The sequence below is a fragment of the Physeter macrocephalus genome, chromosome 7, assembly GCF_002837175.3.
Source record: "Physeter macrocephalus isolate SW-GA chromosome 7, ASM283717v5, whole genome shotgun sequence".
Taxonomy (NCBI): Eukaryota; Metazoa; Chordata; class Mammalia; order Artiodactyla; family Physeteridae; genus Physeter; species Physeter macrocephalus.
Window position 1 is genome coordinate 117,147,542 of NC_041220.1, and position 19,739 is coordinate 117,167,280.

The 19,739-nt window shown below is 38.7% G+C and overlaps 1 protein-coding gene and 1 pseudogene across 2 annotated transcripts in view; one reads left to right on the forward strand and one right to left on the reverse strand.

Annotated features, from left to right (window-relative positions):
- Window positions 1–1,226: 1,226 nt before the first annotated feature.
- On the forward strand, window positions 1,227–2,255 carry LOC102993023 (periodic tryptophan protein 1 homolog; annotated as a pseudogene).
- A 6,539-nt stretch (window positions 2,256–8,794) lies between these two features.
- ZGRF1 (zinc finger GRF-type containing 1) overlaps window positions 8,795–19,739 on the reverse strand; it is a 69,977-nt gene continuing 59,032 nt past the window's right edge. For both annotated transcript variants that reach the window (XM_055086175.1, XM_028492185.2), the window contains 8 exons: window positions 16,943–17,020; window positions 16,592–16,739; window positions 14,856–14,983; window positions 13,063–13,186; window positions 10,442–10,618; window positions 10,169–10,303; window positions 9,197–9,458; window positions 8,795–9,021 (listed from right to left, as the gene is read on the reverse strand). In XM_055086175.1, the coding sequence (XP_054942150.1) occupies window positions 8,864–9,021; window positions 9,197–9,458; window positions 10,169–10,303; window positions 10,442–10,618; window positions 13,063–13,186; window positions 14,856–14,983; window positions 16,592–16,739; window positions 16,943–17,020 (1,210 nt within the window). In that variant the 3' untranslated portion in view covers window positions 8,795–8,863. The remainder of the gene's footprint in view (window positions 9,022–9,196; window positions 9,459–10,168; window positions 10,304–10,441; window positions 10,619–13,062; window positions 13,187–14,855; window positions 14,984–16,591; window positions 16,740–16,942; window positions 17,021–19,739) is intronic.

Here is a 19,739-nt window from a genome sequence, read left to right on the forward strand (position 1 = left end):
TAATCCCCTCTCCTCGCGCACCAGGAAGCAAAGAAGGAAGAAAAAGTCTCTTGCCTCTTTGGCAGGTCCAGACTTCTCCCGGACTCCCTCCCGGCTAGCCGTGGTGCACTAGCCCCCTTCAGGCTATGTTCACACTGCCAACCCCAGTCCTCTCCCTGCGATCCAACCAAAGCCCGAGCCTTAGCTCCCAGCCCCCGCCTGTCCCGGCGGGTGAGCCGACAAGCCTCTCAGGCTGGTGCGAGCTGGTCGGCACTGATCCTCTGTGTGGGAATCTCTCCACTTTGCCCTCCGCACCCCTGTTGTTGCGCTCTCCCCCGTGGCTCTGAAGCTTCCCCCCACGCCATCCCCTGTGTCCACCAGTGAAGGGGCTTCTAGTGTGTGGGAACCTTTCCTCCTTCCCAGCTCCCTCCCACTGGTGCAGGTCCTGTCCCTATTATTTTGTCTGTGTTTATTCTTTTTTCTTTTGCCCTACCCAGGTTCGTGGGGAGTTTCTTGCCTTTTGGGAGGTCTGAGGTCTTCTGCCAGCGTTCAGTGGGTGTTCTATAGGAGCAGCTCCACGTGTAGATGTATTTCTGATGTATCTGTTGGGAGGAATGTGATCTCCGCGTCTTTACTCTTTCGTCATCTTCTCTCTCCCTCTGTCCATTTCTTTTTTTTTTTTTTTAATTATTACTAGGTTACTTTACACTCTTTTCTTACTAAGATTTTTTTTTTCTTTTTTTTGGCTGTGTTGTGTCTTTGTTGCTGCACCGGGGCTTTCTCTAGTTGCGGCGAGTGGGGACTGCTCTTTGTTCTGGTGTGCAGGCTTCTCACTGCGGTGTCCTCTCCTGCTGTGGAACATGGGCTCTAGGCCCACGAGCTTCAGTAGTTGTGGCCCACGGGCTCCAGAGCGCAGGCTCAGTAGTTGTGGCGCATGGGCTTAGTTGCTCCGTGGCATGTGGGATCCTCCTGGACCAGGGCTCGAACCCATGTCCCCTGGATTGGCAGGCAAATTCTTAACCACTGTGCCTCCAGGGAAGTCCCTTCCCATTTCTTCTACCTAGAAGAATCTGTAGAGCTTAGTAAAAAAGAAGTGAAACGTCTCATTGCTGAAGCAAAGGAAAAATTACAAGAAAAAGGTGGCAGTGATGAAGAGGAGACAGATGATCCTTCAGAAGATGGCATGCAGGGCGCCTGTGCCCAGGCCTGACCTCGGATCCGCTGGAGGATGGTGGCCTAGAGGATGACAGGACACTGGATGATGATGAGCTGGCCGAGTATGACTTAGATAAATATAATGAAGAAGGTGACGTAGATACTGAAACTCTTGGTGAATCTCTTTTGGGTCTTACAGTCTATGGGAGTAATGATGAAGATCCTTATGTTACTCTGAAAGATACGGAGCAGTACGAACGTGAAGTTTTCTTGATTAAGCCCAATGACATTCTCATAGTTTGTGGCAGAGCTGAACAGGACCAATGCAATTTAGAGGTACATGTTTATAATCAAGAAGAAGATTCTTTTTATGTCCACCATGATATCCTGTTGTCTGCATACCCTTTGAGTGTGGAATGGCTGAATTTTGATCCTAGCCCAGATGATTCAACTGGAAATTACATTGCTGTGGGAAACATGGCCCCCGTTATTGAAGTGTGGGATTTTGATATAGTGGAATTCTTTAGAGCCAGTCTTTACACTTAGAAGTAAGCTATCAAAAAAGAAGAAAAAGAAAGGAAAGGTGAATTCCTCAGCAGATGGGCATACTGATGCTGTCCTTGACCTTTCTTGGAATAAGCTGATCAGAAATATGCTGGCCAGTGCATCAGCTGATAACACTGTTATTCTGTGGGATACGTCCTTGGGGAAGCCAGCAGCCAGCCTTGCCATACATACAGACAAGATCCAGACTCTCCAGTTTCATCCATTTGAAGCACAGACTCTGATTTCTGGATCATATTATAAGTCAGTGGCTTTGTATGACTGCCGAAGTCCAGAGGAAAGCCATCAAATGTGGCGATTCAGTGGGCAGATTGAGAGTGACTTGGAATCACTTTTCACCTTGTCATTTTTTGGCCAGTACAGATGACGGTTTTGTATATAATTTGGATGCACGTTCAGATAAGCCAATTTTTACACTTAATGCACACAATGATGAAATTTCTCATCTTGATCTAAGCAGTCAAATAAAGGGCTGTCTTGTGACTGCATCAGCAGACAGGTATGTGAAGATCTGTGTGAAGAATCTGTCCATTTTATTGGAATATAATTTTTCATAGTAGACTCTTATGATCCTTGGTATTTCTGTAGTGCCGGTTGTGACTTCTCCTTTTTCATTTCTGATTCGGGCCCTCTCCCTTTTTTTCTTGATGAGTTTGGCTAAAGGTTTATCAATTTTGTTTATCTTTTCAAAGAATCAGCTTTTAGTTTTGTTGATCTTTTCTGTGGTGTTCTTCATCTCTATTTCATTTATTTCTGCTCTGATCTTTATGATTTCTTTCCTTTAACTAACTTTGGGTTTTGTTTGTTCTTCTTTCTCTAGTTGCTTTAGGTGTAAGGTTAGGTTGTTTATTTGAGATTTTTCTTGTTTCCTGAGGTAAGCTTGTATTGCTATATACTTCCCTCTTAGAACTGCTTTTAGAACTGCTGCATCCCATAGGTTTTGGATCACTGTGTTTTCATTTTCATTTATCTCTAGATATTTTTTGAGTTTTTCTTTGATTTCTTCAATGATCCATGGGTTGTGTAGTAGCATATTGTTTAGCCTCCATGTGTTTGTTTTTTGCAGTTTTTTTCTTGTAGTTGATTTCTAATCTCATAGTGTTGTGGTCGGAAAAGATGCTTGATATGATTTCAGTTTTCTTAAATTTACTGAGGCTTGCTTTGTGGCACAGCATGTGATCTATCCTGGAGAATGTTCCATCTGCACTTTAAAAGAATGTATATTCTGCTGCTTTCAGATGGAATGCTCTCTAAATATCAATTAAGTCCATCTGGTCTAATGTGTCATTTAAGGCCTGTGTTTTCTTATTGATTTTCTGTCTGGATGATCTGTCCATTGATGAAAATGGGTTGTTAAAGTCCCCCACTATTATTGTATAAGTGTCAATTTCTCCTTTTATGTCTGTTAACATTTGCCTTATATATTGAGGTGCTCCTATGTTGAGTGCATGTTATTTGCAATTGTTATATCTTCTTGGATTGATCCCTTGACCGTTATATAGTGTCCTTCTTTGTCTCTTGTAACAGTCTTTATTTTAAAGTCTATTTTGTCTGATATGAGTATTGCTACTCCAGGTGTCTTTTAATTTCTATTTGCATGGAATACCTTTTTTTTCATCCCCTCACTTTCAGTCTGTATGTGTGTCTCTAGATCTGAAGTGCATCTCTTGTAGACAGCATATATACAGGTCTTGTTTTTGTATCCATTCAGCCAGTCTTTGTCTTTTGGTTGGAGCATTTAATCCATTTACATTTGAGGTAATTATCGATATGTATATTCTTATTGCCATTTTGTTAATTGTTTTGGATTTGTTTTTGTAGGTCTTTTTTATTCCTTTCCTCTTTTATTCTCTTATCCTGTGATTTGATGACTATCTTTAGTATTGTGTTTGGATTCCTTTTTCTTTTGTGTGTGGTGGTATATCTATTATAGATTTTTGGTTTGTGGTCACCATGAGGTTTTGATATAGCAGTCTGTATATATATTTGATTGTTTTAAGTTGCTGGTCTCTTTTTTTTTTAACATTTATTTATTTATTTGGCTGTGCCAAGTCTTAGTTACGGCACATAGCATCTTCGTTGCGGCATGCAGGATCTTTAGTCACAGCATGTGGGATCTTTAGTTGCAGCATGCGGGCTCTTAGTTGCAGCGTGTGGGATCTAGTTCCCTGACCAGGGATTGAACCTGGGCCCCCCTGCGTTGGGAGCGTGGAGTCTTAACCACTGGACCACCAGGGAGGTCCCAAATTGCTGGTCTCTTAATTTCCAATATCCTGCATTTGTACTCTTCTCCTCTCATGATTACTGGTTTAGATGCTATATTTGTATGTGAATGATTTCCTACCTTTACTATATGTTTGCCTTTACTGGTGAGCTTTCCCAATTTGTAGTTTTCGTGTTTCTAGTTGTGGCCTTTTCTGCCTAGAGAAGTTCTTTTAGCATTTGTTATAAAGCTGGTTTGGTGGTGCTGAATTCTTTTAGCTTCTGCTTATCTGTAAAGCTTTTGATTTCTCCATCAAATCTGAGAGCCTTGCTGGGTACAGTATTCTTGGTTGTAGGTTTTTCCCTTTCATCACTTTAAATATATTGTGCCATCCCCTCTGGCCTGCAGAGTTTCTGCTGAAAAATTAGCTGATAACCTTATGAGGATTCCATTACATGTTATTTGCTGGTTTCCCTTCTTGCTTTTAATATTTTCTCTTTATCTTTAATTTTCATCAAGTTTGATTACTATGTGTCTCAGTATGTTCCTCCTTGGGTTAATCCTATATGAGACTCTCTGCACTTCCTGGACTTGGGCGACTGTTTCCTTTCTGTTAGGGAAGTTTTCAGCTATTATCTCTTCAAATATTTTCTCAGGCTCTTTCTCTCTCTCTCTTCTCCTTCTGGGACCCCTATAATGTGAATGTTGGTGCATTTGATGTTGTCCCAGAGGTCTCTTAAACTGTCCTCATTTCTTTTTCTTTATTCTGTTCCATGGCGTTGATTTCCACCATTCTGTTTTCCAGCTCACTTATCCATTCTTCTTCCTCATATATTCTGCTATTGATTCCTTCTAGTGTATTTTTCATTGCAGTTATTGTATTCTTCAACTCTGGTTGTTCTTTATCTTTTCTAACTCTTTATTAAAAACTTCTTGTAGCTTATTGCTCTGTGCATCCATTCTTTTCCCGAGTTCTTGCATCATCGTTATGATCACTACTCTGAACTCTTTCTCAGGTAGATAGCCTATCTCTATGTCACTTAGTTGTTCTTCTGGGGTTTTGTCTTGTTCTTTTGTCTGGAACATATTCCTTTGCTATCTCATTTTGTCTACATTTATATTTGTATTTTTATATATATGGAAGGTTAGTTACGTTTCTCAACCTTGGATAAGGGGCCCTCTGTGGGAGGTGTCCTATGAGTCCCAGCAGTACACTTCCCTCTTGTCACCCAAGGGCCAGGGACCAGCTGGTCCCAGGGTAGGTTATGATCTATGACTTGGTTCCACAGGCTGCTGGATCTTAGTTTTCTTGCTTCTGGTGTCTGCCCCTGGTTATGTGTCTCAGTATGTTCCTCCTTGGGTTAATCCTATATGAGACTCTCTGCACTTCCTGGACTTGGGCGACTGTTTCCTTTCTGTTAGGGAAGTTTTCAGCTATTATCTCTTCAAATATTTTCTCAGGCTCTTTCTCTCTCTCTCTTCTCCTTCTGGGACCCCTATAATGTGAATGTTGGTGCATTTGATGTTGTCCCAGAGGTCTCTTAAACTGTCCTCATTTCTTTTTCTTTATTCTGTTCCATGGCGTTGATTTCCACCATTCTGTTTTCCAGCTCACTTATCCATTCTTCTTCCTCATATATTCTGCTATTGATTCCTTCTAGTGTATTTTTCATTGCAGTTATTGTATTCTTCAACTCTGGTTGTTCTTTATCTTTTCTAACTCTTTATTAAAAACTTCTTGTAGCTTATTGCTCTGTGCATCCATTCTTTTCCCGAGTTCTTGCATCATCGTTATGATCACTACTCTGAACTCTTTCTCAGGTAGATAGCCTATCTCTATGTCACTTAGTTGTTCTTCTGGGGTTTTGTCTTGTTCTTTTGTCTGGAACATATTCCTTTGCTATCTCATTTTGTCTACATTTATATTTGTATTTTTATATATATGGAAGGTTAGTTACGTTTCTCAACCTTGGATAAGGGGCCCTCTGTGGGAGGTGTCCTATGAGTCCCAGCAGTACACTTCCCTCTTGTCACCCAAGGGCCAGGGACCAGCTGGTCCCAGGGTAGGTTATGATCTATGACTTGGTTCCACAGGCTGCTGGATCTTAGTTTTCTTGCTTCTGGTGTCTGCCCCTGGTGGGTGAGGCTGGTCTAGAGGCTTGTGCAGGCTTCCTGGTGGGAGGGGCCAGTGCCTGGGCACTGGTGGGTGGAGCTGGGTCTTGGCCCTCTGGTGGGCGGGGCCATGTCTAGGGGCGTGTCAAGAGGTGGCTGTGGGCCCACGAAGTTGCTAGGCAGCCTGTCTGCTGATGGGTGGGGCTGTGTTCCTGCCCTATTGTTTGGCCTGAGGCATCCCAGCACTGGAGTCCCCAGGCTTTTGGGGTGGGCCAGGTCTTGGTCCCAAAATGGCAGTCTCCAGGACAGTTCACACTGATGGATGCTCCCCAGTATGCCCACCACTGGTGTCCTTGTCCTCACAGTGAACCACAGCTGCCCTCCACCTTCCCAGGAGACCCTCTAAGACCAGCAGGTAGGTCTGGCCCAGGCTCCTATGAAGTCACTGCTTTTGCCCTGGGTCCTGGTGCGCATGAAACCTTGTGTGCACCCTCCCAGAGTGGAGTCTCTGTTTCCCCCAGTCCTGTGGAGCTCCTGCACTCAAACGCTGCTGGCCTTCAAAGCCAAATGCTCTGGGGGCTCCTCCTCCTGAAGCCAAACCCCCAGGCTGAGGAGCCTGACAAGGGGCTCAGAACTCTTCTGTGGTAGAACTTTTGTCATATAATTATTCCCCACTTTGTGGGTTGCCGACCCGGGGGGTTATGAGATTTGATTATATCATGTGTGTGTCCCTCCTACCATCTTGTTGGGTTTCTTCTTTATGTCTTTGGATGTAGAACATCGTTTGTGGTAAGTTCCAGTCTTTTTAATTTTTAATCTCCTCGTAAGAGGAGATGAGCTCAAGGTCCTTCTGTTCTGCCATCTTGTGTTTTGTGAAAATGTGGCTCCTTTCTTGTCCATGTAATTGACATAAGGTGGCACTCAAGTTTGCACTCTCAGTAGAGTTGGGAAGTAAACTGGTCCATTAAGGTTACTCCTTTTCTTCTGGTTGTAAGACACACAAATCCGGGGTAGAAAAGTAACTTCCAACTAAGCAAGGCCTCTTTGGGGTAATGGCAGATTGGTAAAGGCTTCTCTCCCCTCCTGTTTTCCCAGATGGTGATGCAGAGCTCAGCTGGGGCACCCACCCTGTCTAGCCTACAGGTGGCATCTCACATGCTATCTTCAGGCCTGGGTCTCTGTCCTAGTGAATCTACTGAGGATGTGCTGGGCTCAAGGGGCTTTTGGGCCCCACCAGGGTCCCCAAGGGGCAATGAGTAATTCCTGAGGTGTCTCCTATCCAGTCAGGTATTGCCTGGAACTCGAGAGTCACATCTTTCACTTACATTAAAAGAGCAAATGCTGTTGCAATCATTAACACATTGTGGACAAGGCTTGGAGAATAACAACTTTTGTTTCGTTAGATTTTTCTCCCAAACAAAAGAAGAGTTTCATAGAGGTAGACTGGTCATTTTTTACAGTGAAGTAATTCAAGTAAGCAATTTTCTGCATCTTTAAAATAAATATTAAGTGACTCAAATCACTCATAAAAAATATGAGTTTTTAATTGGTAAAGACAAATATTTCATTGATATTAATTATAATCAAGCCCTTGCAATTTTTCCATGTAGGATAAGTATATGTTCCTTTTTTTGGGGGGGGGGAGGGGTGTAGGAGGTTTTTTAATTTATTTATTTTTGCTGTGTTGGGTCTTCGTTTCTGTGCGAGGGCTTTCTCTAGTTGTGGCAAGTGGGGGCCACTCTTCATCGCGGTGCGCGGGTCTCTCACTATCACAGTCTCTCTTGTTGCAGAGCACAGGCTCCAGACACGCAGTCTCAGTAGTTGTGGCTCAAGGGCCTAGATGCTCCATGGCATGTGGGATCCTCCCAGACCAGGGCTCGAACTCATATCCCCTGCATTGGCAGGCAGATTCTCAACCACTGCGCCACCAGGGAAGCCCTGTTCCTTTGTTAATAATGGCTAAAAATCATACAACAAATGGTTTAACTTATTTACATATTTACATATGGAATATAAGCATAGAAAAAAGACTGAAGCAATATGTTAGCAATTATTATCTCTGGGTAGTGAATCTCTAGGTGCTTTTTATTTTCTATTGTATACTCTTCTGTATTTTGCAGATTTTCTATAAGGGGAATGTATTCTTTTTAGAATAGTTTAAAATCCATTATATATTATATATACCAATAACTACTATGCAAATAAATGCACAGGAAAAAGACTATAGAATGAAATGAGCCAAAGGGAGTCTTTCATCCATCCATTCATTCATTCATTCATTCATCCAACAGATACTTATTGAGCACCTATTATACCAGTGTCATGGCCAGTTTTGAGCACTGCTATCTTCAGGAATGAACTTTTAGTTCATTTTTCTTCTTTCTTTTGTACTCCTTAAAAGTTTTATTGTGAATACATTTTTACTTATAAAATGACAGGGCATTATAATTATTTTTAAAAGATTCGGCTAGAGCTGTAGTTCAGAAAGGAGGAGTGTGTTGGTATAACTGTGTAGACAGACATGTTTTAACAGATGAGCTTTTGAGATATTCACTTATTTTTGAAGTAACATTGTTATTCCCCATAAAGGCTTTTTCCTGCTCCTTGTAAAATTCATTTCTTTAGCAAACAGAAGCCATAATTTTTAGAAAAAGATTATTTTTATTAGATTTTATATTACTTTCAACATCTGCCTATCTTAATGTAAGTAACTATACTTTTTCTGAAGAGCAAAATTTTACATATGTTTACTTTTGTTTAAATATCTTTTTTATTTCAATAATGGGTTTGGGGTAATAAAAATATACAAATGTATAGTGTAAAATGAATTTGAAATTATATAAATACAAACTATATCATGTCTTTTTGCAAATAAGATTTATCTTTAGATTTATCTTTTTCACTCTTTTTCTTCTGTTTTTCTTCTGCTTGTTTTTCAAAATAATCTTTAAGGAGATGGTTCAGCTGTGGTTCATACTGGCTTGCGTGTTGCAATCCATCTTCCCTCCCTTAGAAAGATACAAAACATGAGACAACTATATTTTACAGTAGTTTCCATATTATCATTTCACTCATCTCCCATAATGGCAAAGTCAGAGCTGTTCCTCCCTGAACCACCCCAAGCACTAACCCAAAAGTCAGTTTTAATTCAAAATGCTTGAATTAAATACATTTTTATTTTACCTTCACAGTGTTGGATCACACGCCCCCATAGTCGATTTTTCCTCAGACAGGCTAAATTTCCTACAATCAACAAATGCCTCCTTCCTCTGGTCAATGCAACATTCATTCTTTTTTCTGAATCAATAAATCCTACTTGTCTGGTCCTTACGCAGGACAGAATAATGATCTCCTTTTCAGCTCCCTGAAAAGCATCTACTGTGGACACCTGCACGGCTTTCATATCAGGATGGTCAAAGTCCACAGCACTGAGTAAATGACAGAGCTGTGGAGGAAAGAAGACAAGGCTCATGTGGTGCAGACGTCATGAAGAACCTACACCTCTCAACCTACCCACAGCAGCCGTCATCATTTAACTACTAGTGGGTAATTTTCATTTTCTTTTTTATTACTCACAGATTTGGCTAATTTCTGAAATGATAAATAACTAATGATAATGTAAGTTATGAAACAAAAGATGATTTATCTTTTGCTAGGAAACTTATTTAGGTATGCTAATTTAGAGCTGATAAACTAAATGAAACAGATGAAAAATACTAAAAATAAATAAATATAAATGAAAACTAGTTAGAAGTAACTGGCTTGTGTGTAGATTACTATCTGGTATCTATCTTTGATTTATTGATAAAATGTAATAATAATAAAAGAACATTTTGGAAAACAGATTCAATCCCAACTGTCCCAAAACACAAAGGATATACCAAATTTCCTTCCCTCTAATTTGTTTATTTGCATTTTTGCCCCAACAGCTGTAAACTGAATTTAATTAAACCTTGTTAGGTTTACATTTAATTATACAGAAAAAAAGCCAGACTAAAGTCTGAATGCTGCTTTTTTAATATATTAACTACAGTCCCCAAAGTTTTTCTAGCACCAAACCAACACAAACCAAACTACTACAAATGTAATATAAAATATTATAATGTGAAATTATAATATTTAATAATGATAAATATCATAATAGGTAATACAAACCTTGTACATTTGGGATTTGTATAATGTTATCACCCCAATCATAGAGCCCGCTATTCCACTTGCAATCAGTGATTGGATCAGCTTGAGTGTAAAAGCAGCTTCTGCCACATTATGAAAGCTGTTATCTCTTTCAATCTGGAGTAAGAAACAGAACCTAAATTACATTTCCCAGAAACACTACAGAAAGACCATGAAAAGCATGCAAACAACAACAATAAAATTAAAACAGGAAACTAAACTGTGTTGACTCTTATCAACACTAATGTCATTTACCTGTTCCAGTCCTTTAACGTTATAGAAACACAGGGTTGGGAGCCATTCCAGTAAAGGGCTCCTCTCTGTTTCTGAAACACCATTCATGAGGTTTCCTTCATAAAACAGATCATTAGCAATAGCACTGATTGTAGGGTGACAACGGTACTGGGTTCTCAATAGAACTGGTTTGTGACCCTAAGAAATTTAAGTGCAGAAAAATGAATTAAAACAGCATTTTTTTTCTTAGGGGAAAAAAAATCCACAATAATATTTTAAAGTTTAAAAATACTGCCATATTGTGCTCTTAGTAAATTAATTACAATGATAAAATGAATAAAAAGAATTTTTTTGAATTTACTAAAAATATTTTTATAGTAAACTATAGTAAAACATTTTTATACCAGAAAATTATAAAATATAAACGAATCTTAGACTATCTAATAAGTATGGTACCTAACATCATGCTTTCATAATCTATATGGAATTGGCCTAACACTAAATTGAAAATAAATCTTTAAAAAAAATTAGAAACTTGTTGATAACTCATTAACTATCCTCCTTAGGTACAAGCCATTTTTCATTCTGAATCTTCAAAGAAGTTTCCGATTTTCTGAATACATCCATAAACCAACTCCCATCTACTTTAGGGCTTTCCTTGAGTATGTTCTTTATTCGCAAAATGTTCTGTAATATTGTTTGAACATTCTGAATAGTTACAAAGCACTCTAATAATATGTAATAAAATGCAGGATTAGTGATCACATGGACAAAGGATCTTCTATGGGGGAGAAATATGTGAGGAAAAAAATCAATCCCCAATACTCTTTTAGGGCATAAACATGTGAAAAGACAACCTACCAAATGGAAGAGAATATTTGCAAATCATATATCTGATAAGGGATTAATATCCAAAATATATAAAGAACTCCTACAACTCAACAACACAACAAACAACCCAATTCAAAAATAGGCAAAGGGCTTGAATACGCATTTTTCCAAAGATAAGTGCATGAAAAGATGCTCAACGTGATTAGACATTAGGGAAACCACAATGAGATACCACCTTATACCCATTAAGTTAGCTGTTATTTTAAAAAATGAAAAATAACAAGTGTTGGTGAAGATGTGGAGAAATTAGAACCCTTGTACATTGCTGCTGGGAATGTAAAATGGAGCAGCAACTATGGAAAAGAGTTTGGCAGTTTCTCAAAAGTTAAACATAGAATTACCATCAGATCCAGCAGTGGCACTTCTGGGTGTATACTCAAAAAAACTGAAAGCAGAGACTTGAACAGATAATTGATACCAATTTTCCTAACAGCATTATTCACAATAGCTGAAGGGCGGAAACAACCCCAATGTCCATCAACAGATGAGTGGATAAATAAAATGTGGTGTACACATAAAACGATGGACTTTTAGCCTTAACAAGGAATAAAATTCTGACACATACTAAAATGTGGACAAACTGTGAAAACATGCTCAGTAAATAAAGCCAGACACAAAAGGGAAAATATTGTATGATTCTACTTATATAAAGCACCTGTAATAGGCAAATATAGAGACCAAAAGTAGAATAGGGGTCACCAGGGGCTCAGGGGAGAGGGGAATGAGGAATTATTGTTTAATAGGTACAAAGTGTCTGTTGGGTTGATGAAAAAGTTCTGGAAAAGGATAGGGTAATGGTTGCACTACATTGTAAATGTACTTAAAAAAAAAAGTAAAAGTACTGTTACATGCCGCCAGTGTGGATAAACCTCAAAAATGTCGTGCCAAGTGAAAGAAGCCAGACACAAAAGGTCACATATTGTATGATTTCAAGCTGTATGATACGAAAATTGTAAGACTGTATGATATGAAACACAGAAAAGATAAATCCATACAGACTGAAAGCAGACTGGTGCTTGCCAGGGGCTGGAGGGAGGGAATAGAGAGTAACTGCTAAATGGATACAGTTTTATTTTGGGGGGGATGAAAATGTTTTGGAACTAGACAGAGGTAGTGGTTGCACAGCATTGTGGATGTACTAAAATGCCACTTTATTCATTTAAAATGGTTAATTTTGGGGGGGATGATTTGACAGATTTGTAAAATTTATTGTTGGTTATGATTGCTTTCCACATTTAAATAAATATTCACTTCTGAATTTTAATTTTTGCATCATTGAAAGTGAACTCCCTTCCCAAAATGTATAAACCCAGGCCCCCCAAATCTGCATCCATCCCAGTGAAAAAAAATGGAAGAATGAGCCTCCAAATGACAGTAATTATAAAATGGTTAATTTTACGTTACGTGAATGTCACCTCAACTTAAGACTATATTAATAATTTTTAAATTAAAAAAAAATGTGAAGTAGAGTTCTACAATGGGGGACATGGATAACAGAGACATTATAGATTTTTTAAATTTTACATCAAAATCAATATACTTACTACCCACTACGAAAGTACACAGGGAAAAGATTCATTTCATTCTAAATTATTAGGGTTCAACTTATCTTTAAGATGAGTACTTTCTAAACAATTCCAATTAAAATAATTTTAGTGCAAGGACTTGGTCTTCTAATATTTTCACTTTCTATCAACCTACACAGTGTATAATCAATAAATGATAGTTCTGTATGAATTTAGCAGTAGTACCATTAAGCAAAGTCGATCAAAAAGAGTTTGTTCCAATCCATTTTCATGAGCTGCATCAGAACCCTGAATAGTAGGAGGGAGCTGTTTGGGATCTCCAACAAGAATCAGCTTTTCACACTCAAACCTAAAAACAGAATTCTAAAAATTAATCTAAGCAATGAGAGAAACGTGCATTAACATCATTTACTGCACTATTTTCTAAAATGTATTTCAAAGAATTTGAATACCATGACACGTTCCCAGAACTAACAAGGCTTAACAGTGATAATAAGTGTATTAAAAGGCTTTAAAAAGTTGTGCAGTAAAGAATCCTTTACATAACTTTACTTTTTTCCACATAAAACCTAGTAAGTGTCCCCTGCCTCTGCAAGGACTTAGTATTTCACAGAACACACTTTGAGAAACAATGATTTTTAGAATCTGTAAACTTAGAAACATTCTTAGAAGTCATCTGGCTTAAACTCTTGTTTTAGAGATGAAGCAAATTAGGCTCTCAGGGGTAAAATGTCTTTCTAAATAGGAATAGAATATAGTGGGAAAAAGTCCAAGTTTTGAAGAAAAACCTATATCCAAATTTTAGCTCTGTTATAATAACATTGTGTGGACACAGCAAGTTATTTAATCTCTACAGCTTCACTATTCTTATCAGTAACCTTGATATAATAATACCATGCATGGCTGTTGTAAGGACTTAATAAAGTATGTAATGTGTTTAGTAGACAGTAGGTGCTCCACAGTATTAACCCTCCACCCTCCCATGCAGGGCCTTACTTTCTCCATCCCTGGCTCTTGAGTAGGGTGACCAACTCATTCTGGTTTGCCCAGGAGCGTCCCAGTTTAAACACTGAAGACCCCATGATGCCAGAACCTCCCAAGTCCCGGGCATATCGTGACAGTTGATGCCCTACTCCCTCATCCTTATACCTGGGAAAAAAGAACTGTATATTCACCAAAATAATTGTGTGCTTTATTTTACAGTGGTTGTTAATGTTACATCCCCATTTTTTAAGGGGAAAAAAAACATACTTTCGGTTATGACGTGTGGAGATTTATTGCCATATATATTGAATCAAAATATATTAACATAAAAGTACTTGTGAAGTAAAATCTTTCTTGTGCATTTTCAACACTTACAAACTGGAAATCAGAAGATTAAATATTTACTATAAAGAAGAAAGAAAAGGAAACAAGGGGGACAGAACAAGGCCTAGGACTGAAGCCTACTGAGTCTGGTCTAGTACTCCTTCCACTACCTTTAGGATTCCTCAATAAGAGTTGCTTTGAAAGCACAGCGTTTCAATTGGCTGAGACAGCTTAGAAGATTTCATAGTTTCCTAAATTTTAGTAGATAAATTTTCATTTTCAACTTATTTTTCTTTATATACTTTATCTACTTTCATAATCTAAAAAATATTTTCAGAACCTAAACACTGGAATTATATCAAGGTAAGGAACCAAAGAACATTCTTCAGTAGAGTTAGGTTCTTAAACTATGACTAAAGAGGCACCTTTAGTCTGGCTGAGAAGTCTGCAACGTTCTAGTAGAATCCTAGCACTAGAACTTTCAAGGCTTTAAGAATGTCTAAACTGTGATCCAATTGCCTCAACTGTGATCTAACAAAATTTTGATACATTAACCCCTCCCTCAAATTTCCCTCTGGATTCTTTAAAAAAATCAGTTTAGTAGTTGTTGCCAGGAATTTTCACAAAAGTTTGGGAAGAGTTTGAACTGAGGAAATGTTTGACATAATTGTAACACCGGAGCATCTTTGGAAAAGAACTTTTTAGGTTACCTTGCAATGGGAAGGAGGGAAGCCGGTTCTGTGATTTGACTACACTCATCCAGGACAGCCACAGGAAATTTAAGATCATTCATGCATGGGAATGGGCAGGCTGCACAGGTAACTCCAACTACTCGGACCTTTATTACAGTAAGAATGTTATTCATTAACAACTATTAAACAAATTAAGAGAATATATTTACCAAAGAACTTACAAGCTAAAATCAGAAATGAGCAGGTCCTAATTTAATCACTGGCAATCAGAAATCATAGGCCACTTTACCTCTACATTTTCATTATTCCCACATAAGAAATGGAAATTCCTCTAAGAGTTTTATTTATGAACAGGTGATACCAATGAGCAATATAGTAAACCGTCTTTCAATTAGAAAGGTATAAAAGAAACCATTAGTAATTATTCTTACGTATCAATATGCTGGATAAGGATGTAAAATGGTAAGTAGTTTACATAAATGACTAATTTGCATTAATTGAATGTGGTCAAACTAAGCCCCTCTGGATTTGGTTGGGGAGAAGGGAGGAAAGGTTAACTCAGATAATAAAAAGCTGGTCTGAAGGCTTCCGAGGATTTCTAGAACCCAAACTTGTTGTAGATTGATTATTATTTACAATTCCCTCCTTCCCCATGACAGTATTACTCATCCACACCCTTTGCTGCGTGCCTCTGCAGTGCCTCCCACCAGAGAAGTAGGTGGAGTATACTTCCCTGCCGCCTGATGTCGGGCTTGGCCATATGACCTGTTATAGCAATGGAATGTTAGCTGACATGCTGTGAACAGAAGCTTTACACGTATTTGTATGATCTTGCCTGCCCTCTTGCACTTCTGCTGTCTGTCAGGAGAGGGGCATCATGCCACAGACAACTGTTCTCAGAACGAGAGGCTTGACCCACGCCAACTGACCTGTAGAGTCATTAAGTTTGTTGTCTTAAATTATTGAGATTTTGTTAAGCAACATTATTTCAGCGATAGCTGACCAAAACAGGGTCCCAAACAGGTTGACTGTCCCAAAATCTCTCACAGAAAAAGTGGACCCATGTCCACATTGTCCAACAAGCCAACAACCCTCTTTTTCCTCCACTCCCTTTTCTTTCCCCCAGGCTCTGCTTTCACAGGAGAAAGCTACTAAATGACTTCCTCCTCCCAGCTGACGCCCAGACTGGCCTGGATCAGAACTTGATGAAGGAGATGATGCTACTTGTTGCAGCCGGAGACCCTATGTGTCCAGCGTTGGTTCCCAATACCTGGGATTAAGTGTCTGAGCCTCCTAGATTCTTAGGATAGATTTCAGACAGACCATGAAAGGACTGGTTTTCTAGGAAAGCACCAAAGATAAAAATGAACTTGGATATTCTGCCCAGTGTCAGACTTTCTCTTCCTCTGTTTCTCCTAGAAAAAAGCCAAGTTTCGTTTAACTTCCCAGGAATCTATTCCCACCTCTTCACTTTCCCCTAAAGCCTATAAAAAGATATACATATAGGGAGAAAGAGAAAAGATGACTCTGTCATGGAGAGTTGGATGTGTTCACAAATTTGAAGAACGCTTTGCAATAAAATAAAACGTGCACTGGATAGACAGGCACACTTCAGTTGAATCTGAGCTATCACAGTCATTTGTTTTATTTAAGGGAAATAAATAGGAATAATACTCCTATCAACAGGAATAAAAGGGATCTGAATCGTATATATAAATTAAATAAATAAACAAACTGAAGCTGTTTCCCCTCACCTGCTTCAGCAGGGTTTTATTGGTCCCCAGTTTATGCTGCTCAATACTTTTTCTCACACAGACTCTTTCCACAGGAGTCAGGTCTTCCTTCATGAGTGCATGTAGTTCTTTTAATTGTTCATTTTCATTTTCTGAGCCAGCATGCAAACTTAAAAAGAATTACATAAAAGAATACCCTTTGATTCCATTTTCACAGCATCACAAAAAAGTAAAATACAGATTTCCTAAATTAACACCAAGAAAAAGATAAAGCTTTCTCTAGTCTTCTTCAGAAACCAGATTTAAGGTAAGACTTACATAAAATTATACTTCTGTGAACATTCTGTGACTTCTGGAATTTAGCGTTCTTACCTGTAAGGTAAAACTGGCTTGGCAATCTTCCTGACACTCCCAACCCTGACAAACTTTTCAAATCCAAGACTAAGAAGGCTTTAAAGAAAACAGGGTAAAATAGATTCTGATTATTTAGAAAATGGAATCTAAAAGTTTCACATAATATTTACATTATTAAAATTAACTTTGCATAACAGTATATTTTATATTATGTAGTTCAATGTGAAATGCCTAAACTCAAAGTAAATATAATGTAGTTGAAAGACTTTTTTATAAAATGTGTTTCAGAGAATTTTAAAAATACGTATTATCTTTTTTTTAAAAGCATGCCTTTATTTTCTTTTATTTTAACTTTATTTATTTATTTATTTTTGGCTGCATTGGGTCTTCGTTGCTGCGCACAGGCCCTCCCCAGCTGTGGCGAGCGGGGGCCACTCCTTGCCGCGGTGCGCAGGCCTCTCGGAGCATGGGCTCTAGGCGTGCAGGCTCAGTAGTTATGGCTCGCGGGATCCAGAGCACCAGCTCAGTAGTTGTGGCCCACGGGCCCATTGGCTCCGCAGCATGTGGGATCTTCCCGGACCAGGGCTCGAACCTGTATCCCCTGTATTGGCAGGCGGATTCCTAACCACTGCACCACCAGGGAAGCCCCAAAATATGTATTATTTTATGTTGAGGGCTCATGAAACGTTCATAAAATATTTATGTTAGAATTTATCACAAGTAAAATTGCCCTGGGAATTCCCTGGTGGTCCTGTGATTAGGACTTGGTTCACTGCCATGGCCCAGGTTCAATTCCTGGTCAGGGAACTAAGATCCCAAAAGCCGCGCGGCCAAAAAAGAGAAAAACAAAAACTACAAAAAAAACAAAGTTGCCCCTATAGACATAATAATATGGCAAGCAATAGCTACCATATATTTAGCATCGAGATTTAGTAGGAAGAGTGTTAGCCTCTTAACATACCTTATCTTAATACTCACTACAGCTCTGCACAATATCTTATCTTAGAGATGAGGAACTGAAACTCAAGTCAGGTATTTTGCTGAGGCCACATAGCTAATAAGTAGAGTCAACCATGATTCAAACCTAGGCAAGTCTGTCTACCTCCAAAGGCTACCAATGATTGTTCTTCTACATACATTACCCCTCAGTGAGGGCTTTGTGAAGAAGCGGCCCTCACCTACCCTTCCCACTTACATAGCTTATAGCTCTAGCTCTATGCTAGGAACAGAGTAGGAGCTCACTGAACATGCAGACTTCTAAAACATCTACCACCTCAAATGGGAAATAAAGAGCTGAAAAACTAAAGAAACTATAGCTCTCCAAGCACAGTTTTCCTAAATAATTTTGAAGCAGTTTATTTAATGTCAATACATGAATAGACTTCAATTTTTGCATTTTTTCATAGTTTTCATCTTGGAGAATAGTCAGCTATTTTTCAGCCTGAAAAACTAGTTTACATTTTTTTTTTGTTTCAATGTAAGTTTGCATTAATTCTATAATAGAGAGTATAGTATCCTCATCATACCATGGGGCAAAAATGTTTTATTTCTTCTCAAGAAACTCTTTGTCCTATTCTGTCCATTGCCATTGAAATGCATTATCCAAGTGCACAGCTAAATGTCAGTTCAGTGTAAAGAAATGTATGGGTCCAGCTTACATGCAGTTGAGGTATAGATCCTAAATGCAGATTCACATTCCTCAGGTCCTCATCAGAGGCTTAAGCACTAAAGAATCTCTTCTACGTGTTTTCTGTTACTTTTCAGTAGTTAGTACTTTTCTAGCTTCTTGATTTTTCTTTTCTAACAGTCTACAGTTAAATTTTAATCTTAGGCTAAGCAATCTAAAGTTCTTTGCTGGGCTTCCCTGGTGGCACAGTGGTTGAGAGTCCGCCTGCCAATGCAGGGGACATGGGTTTGTGCCCCGGTCCAGGAAGATCCCACATGCCGTGGAGCGGCTGGGCCCGTGAGCCATGGCTGCTGAGCCTGCAAAAAAAAAAAAAAAAAAAAAAAAAAAAAGTCTGTAAAGAAATATAATAAAATATTATCTGTACTGTCTGCATATTTTCTGCCATAAGCATTAACTTATGTAATTATAAAAGTTAATTTTTAAAAAGTCTACACTTATAAATAACGGATTATTTCTCCTAATCAAACTTTTATCATTTATGTGAAATTCAGATCATTCAACACTGCAATATTGGTAAAACATTATGTAATACTTTCTTTGCTTTTTTTTTTTTGGCCACGCTGCAGCATGAAGAATCTTAGTTCCCCAACCAGGGATCGAACCCGCCCCATGCAGTGGAAGTGCCGAGTGTTAACCACTGGACCGCCAAGGAAGTCCCAATTTTTAATAAAATTTACACAAAAATTTTACACCTGTAAAACAGATTGTGCTATTTCCTTCCATGAAACAGCAACAGGCTAACTTATTAGTCTGTAAGTAGGATAAAATCAAATACAAAACCTGACAATTTTGGTACAGGGATGGGATAAAGGTAAAACTAAAGGTAGATCCCTCTTATTGAAACCAAAAACATAATTTAATCAAACTGTTCAGCTATTTTACTATTATTTGTTCATATAGGCAGGTGGATAAGAGAATAACCCATGACTTGGTTTTGCAATTTTAGCCTACTTCCAAGGTAACCACCCAAAGCTCCTGGGTCAGAGACAAAGGACTTTTACTTATGGCACAGGAAGCAGCATAAGCACCAACATATCTACTGTGGTTTCCCTTGGTCCCCATGTCCTATGAGGAGACACAGAGAATCCAGATGGATGCCTGCACTGCAGTGGATTGAGTTGTAGGAAA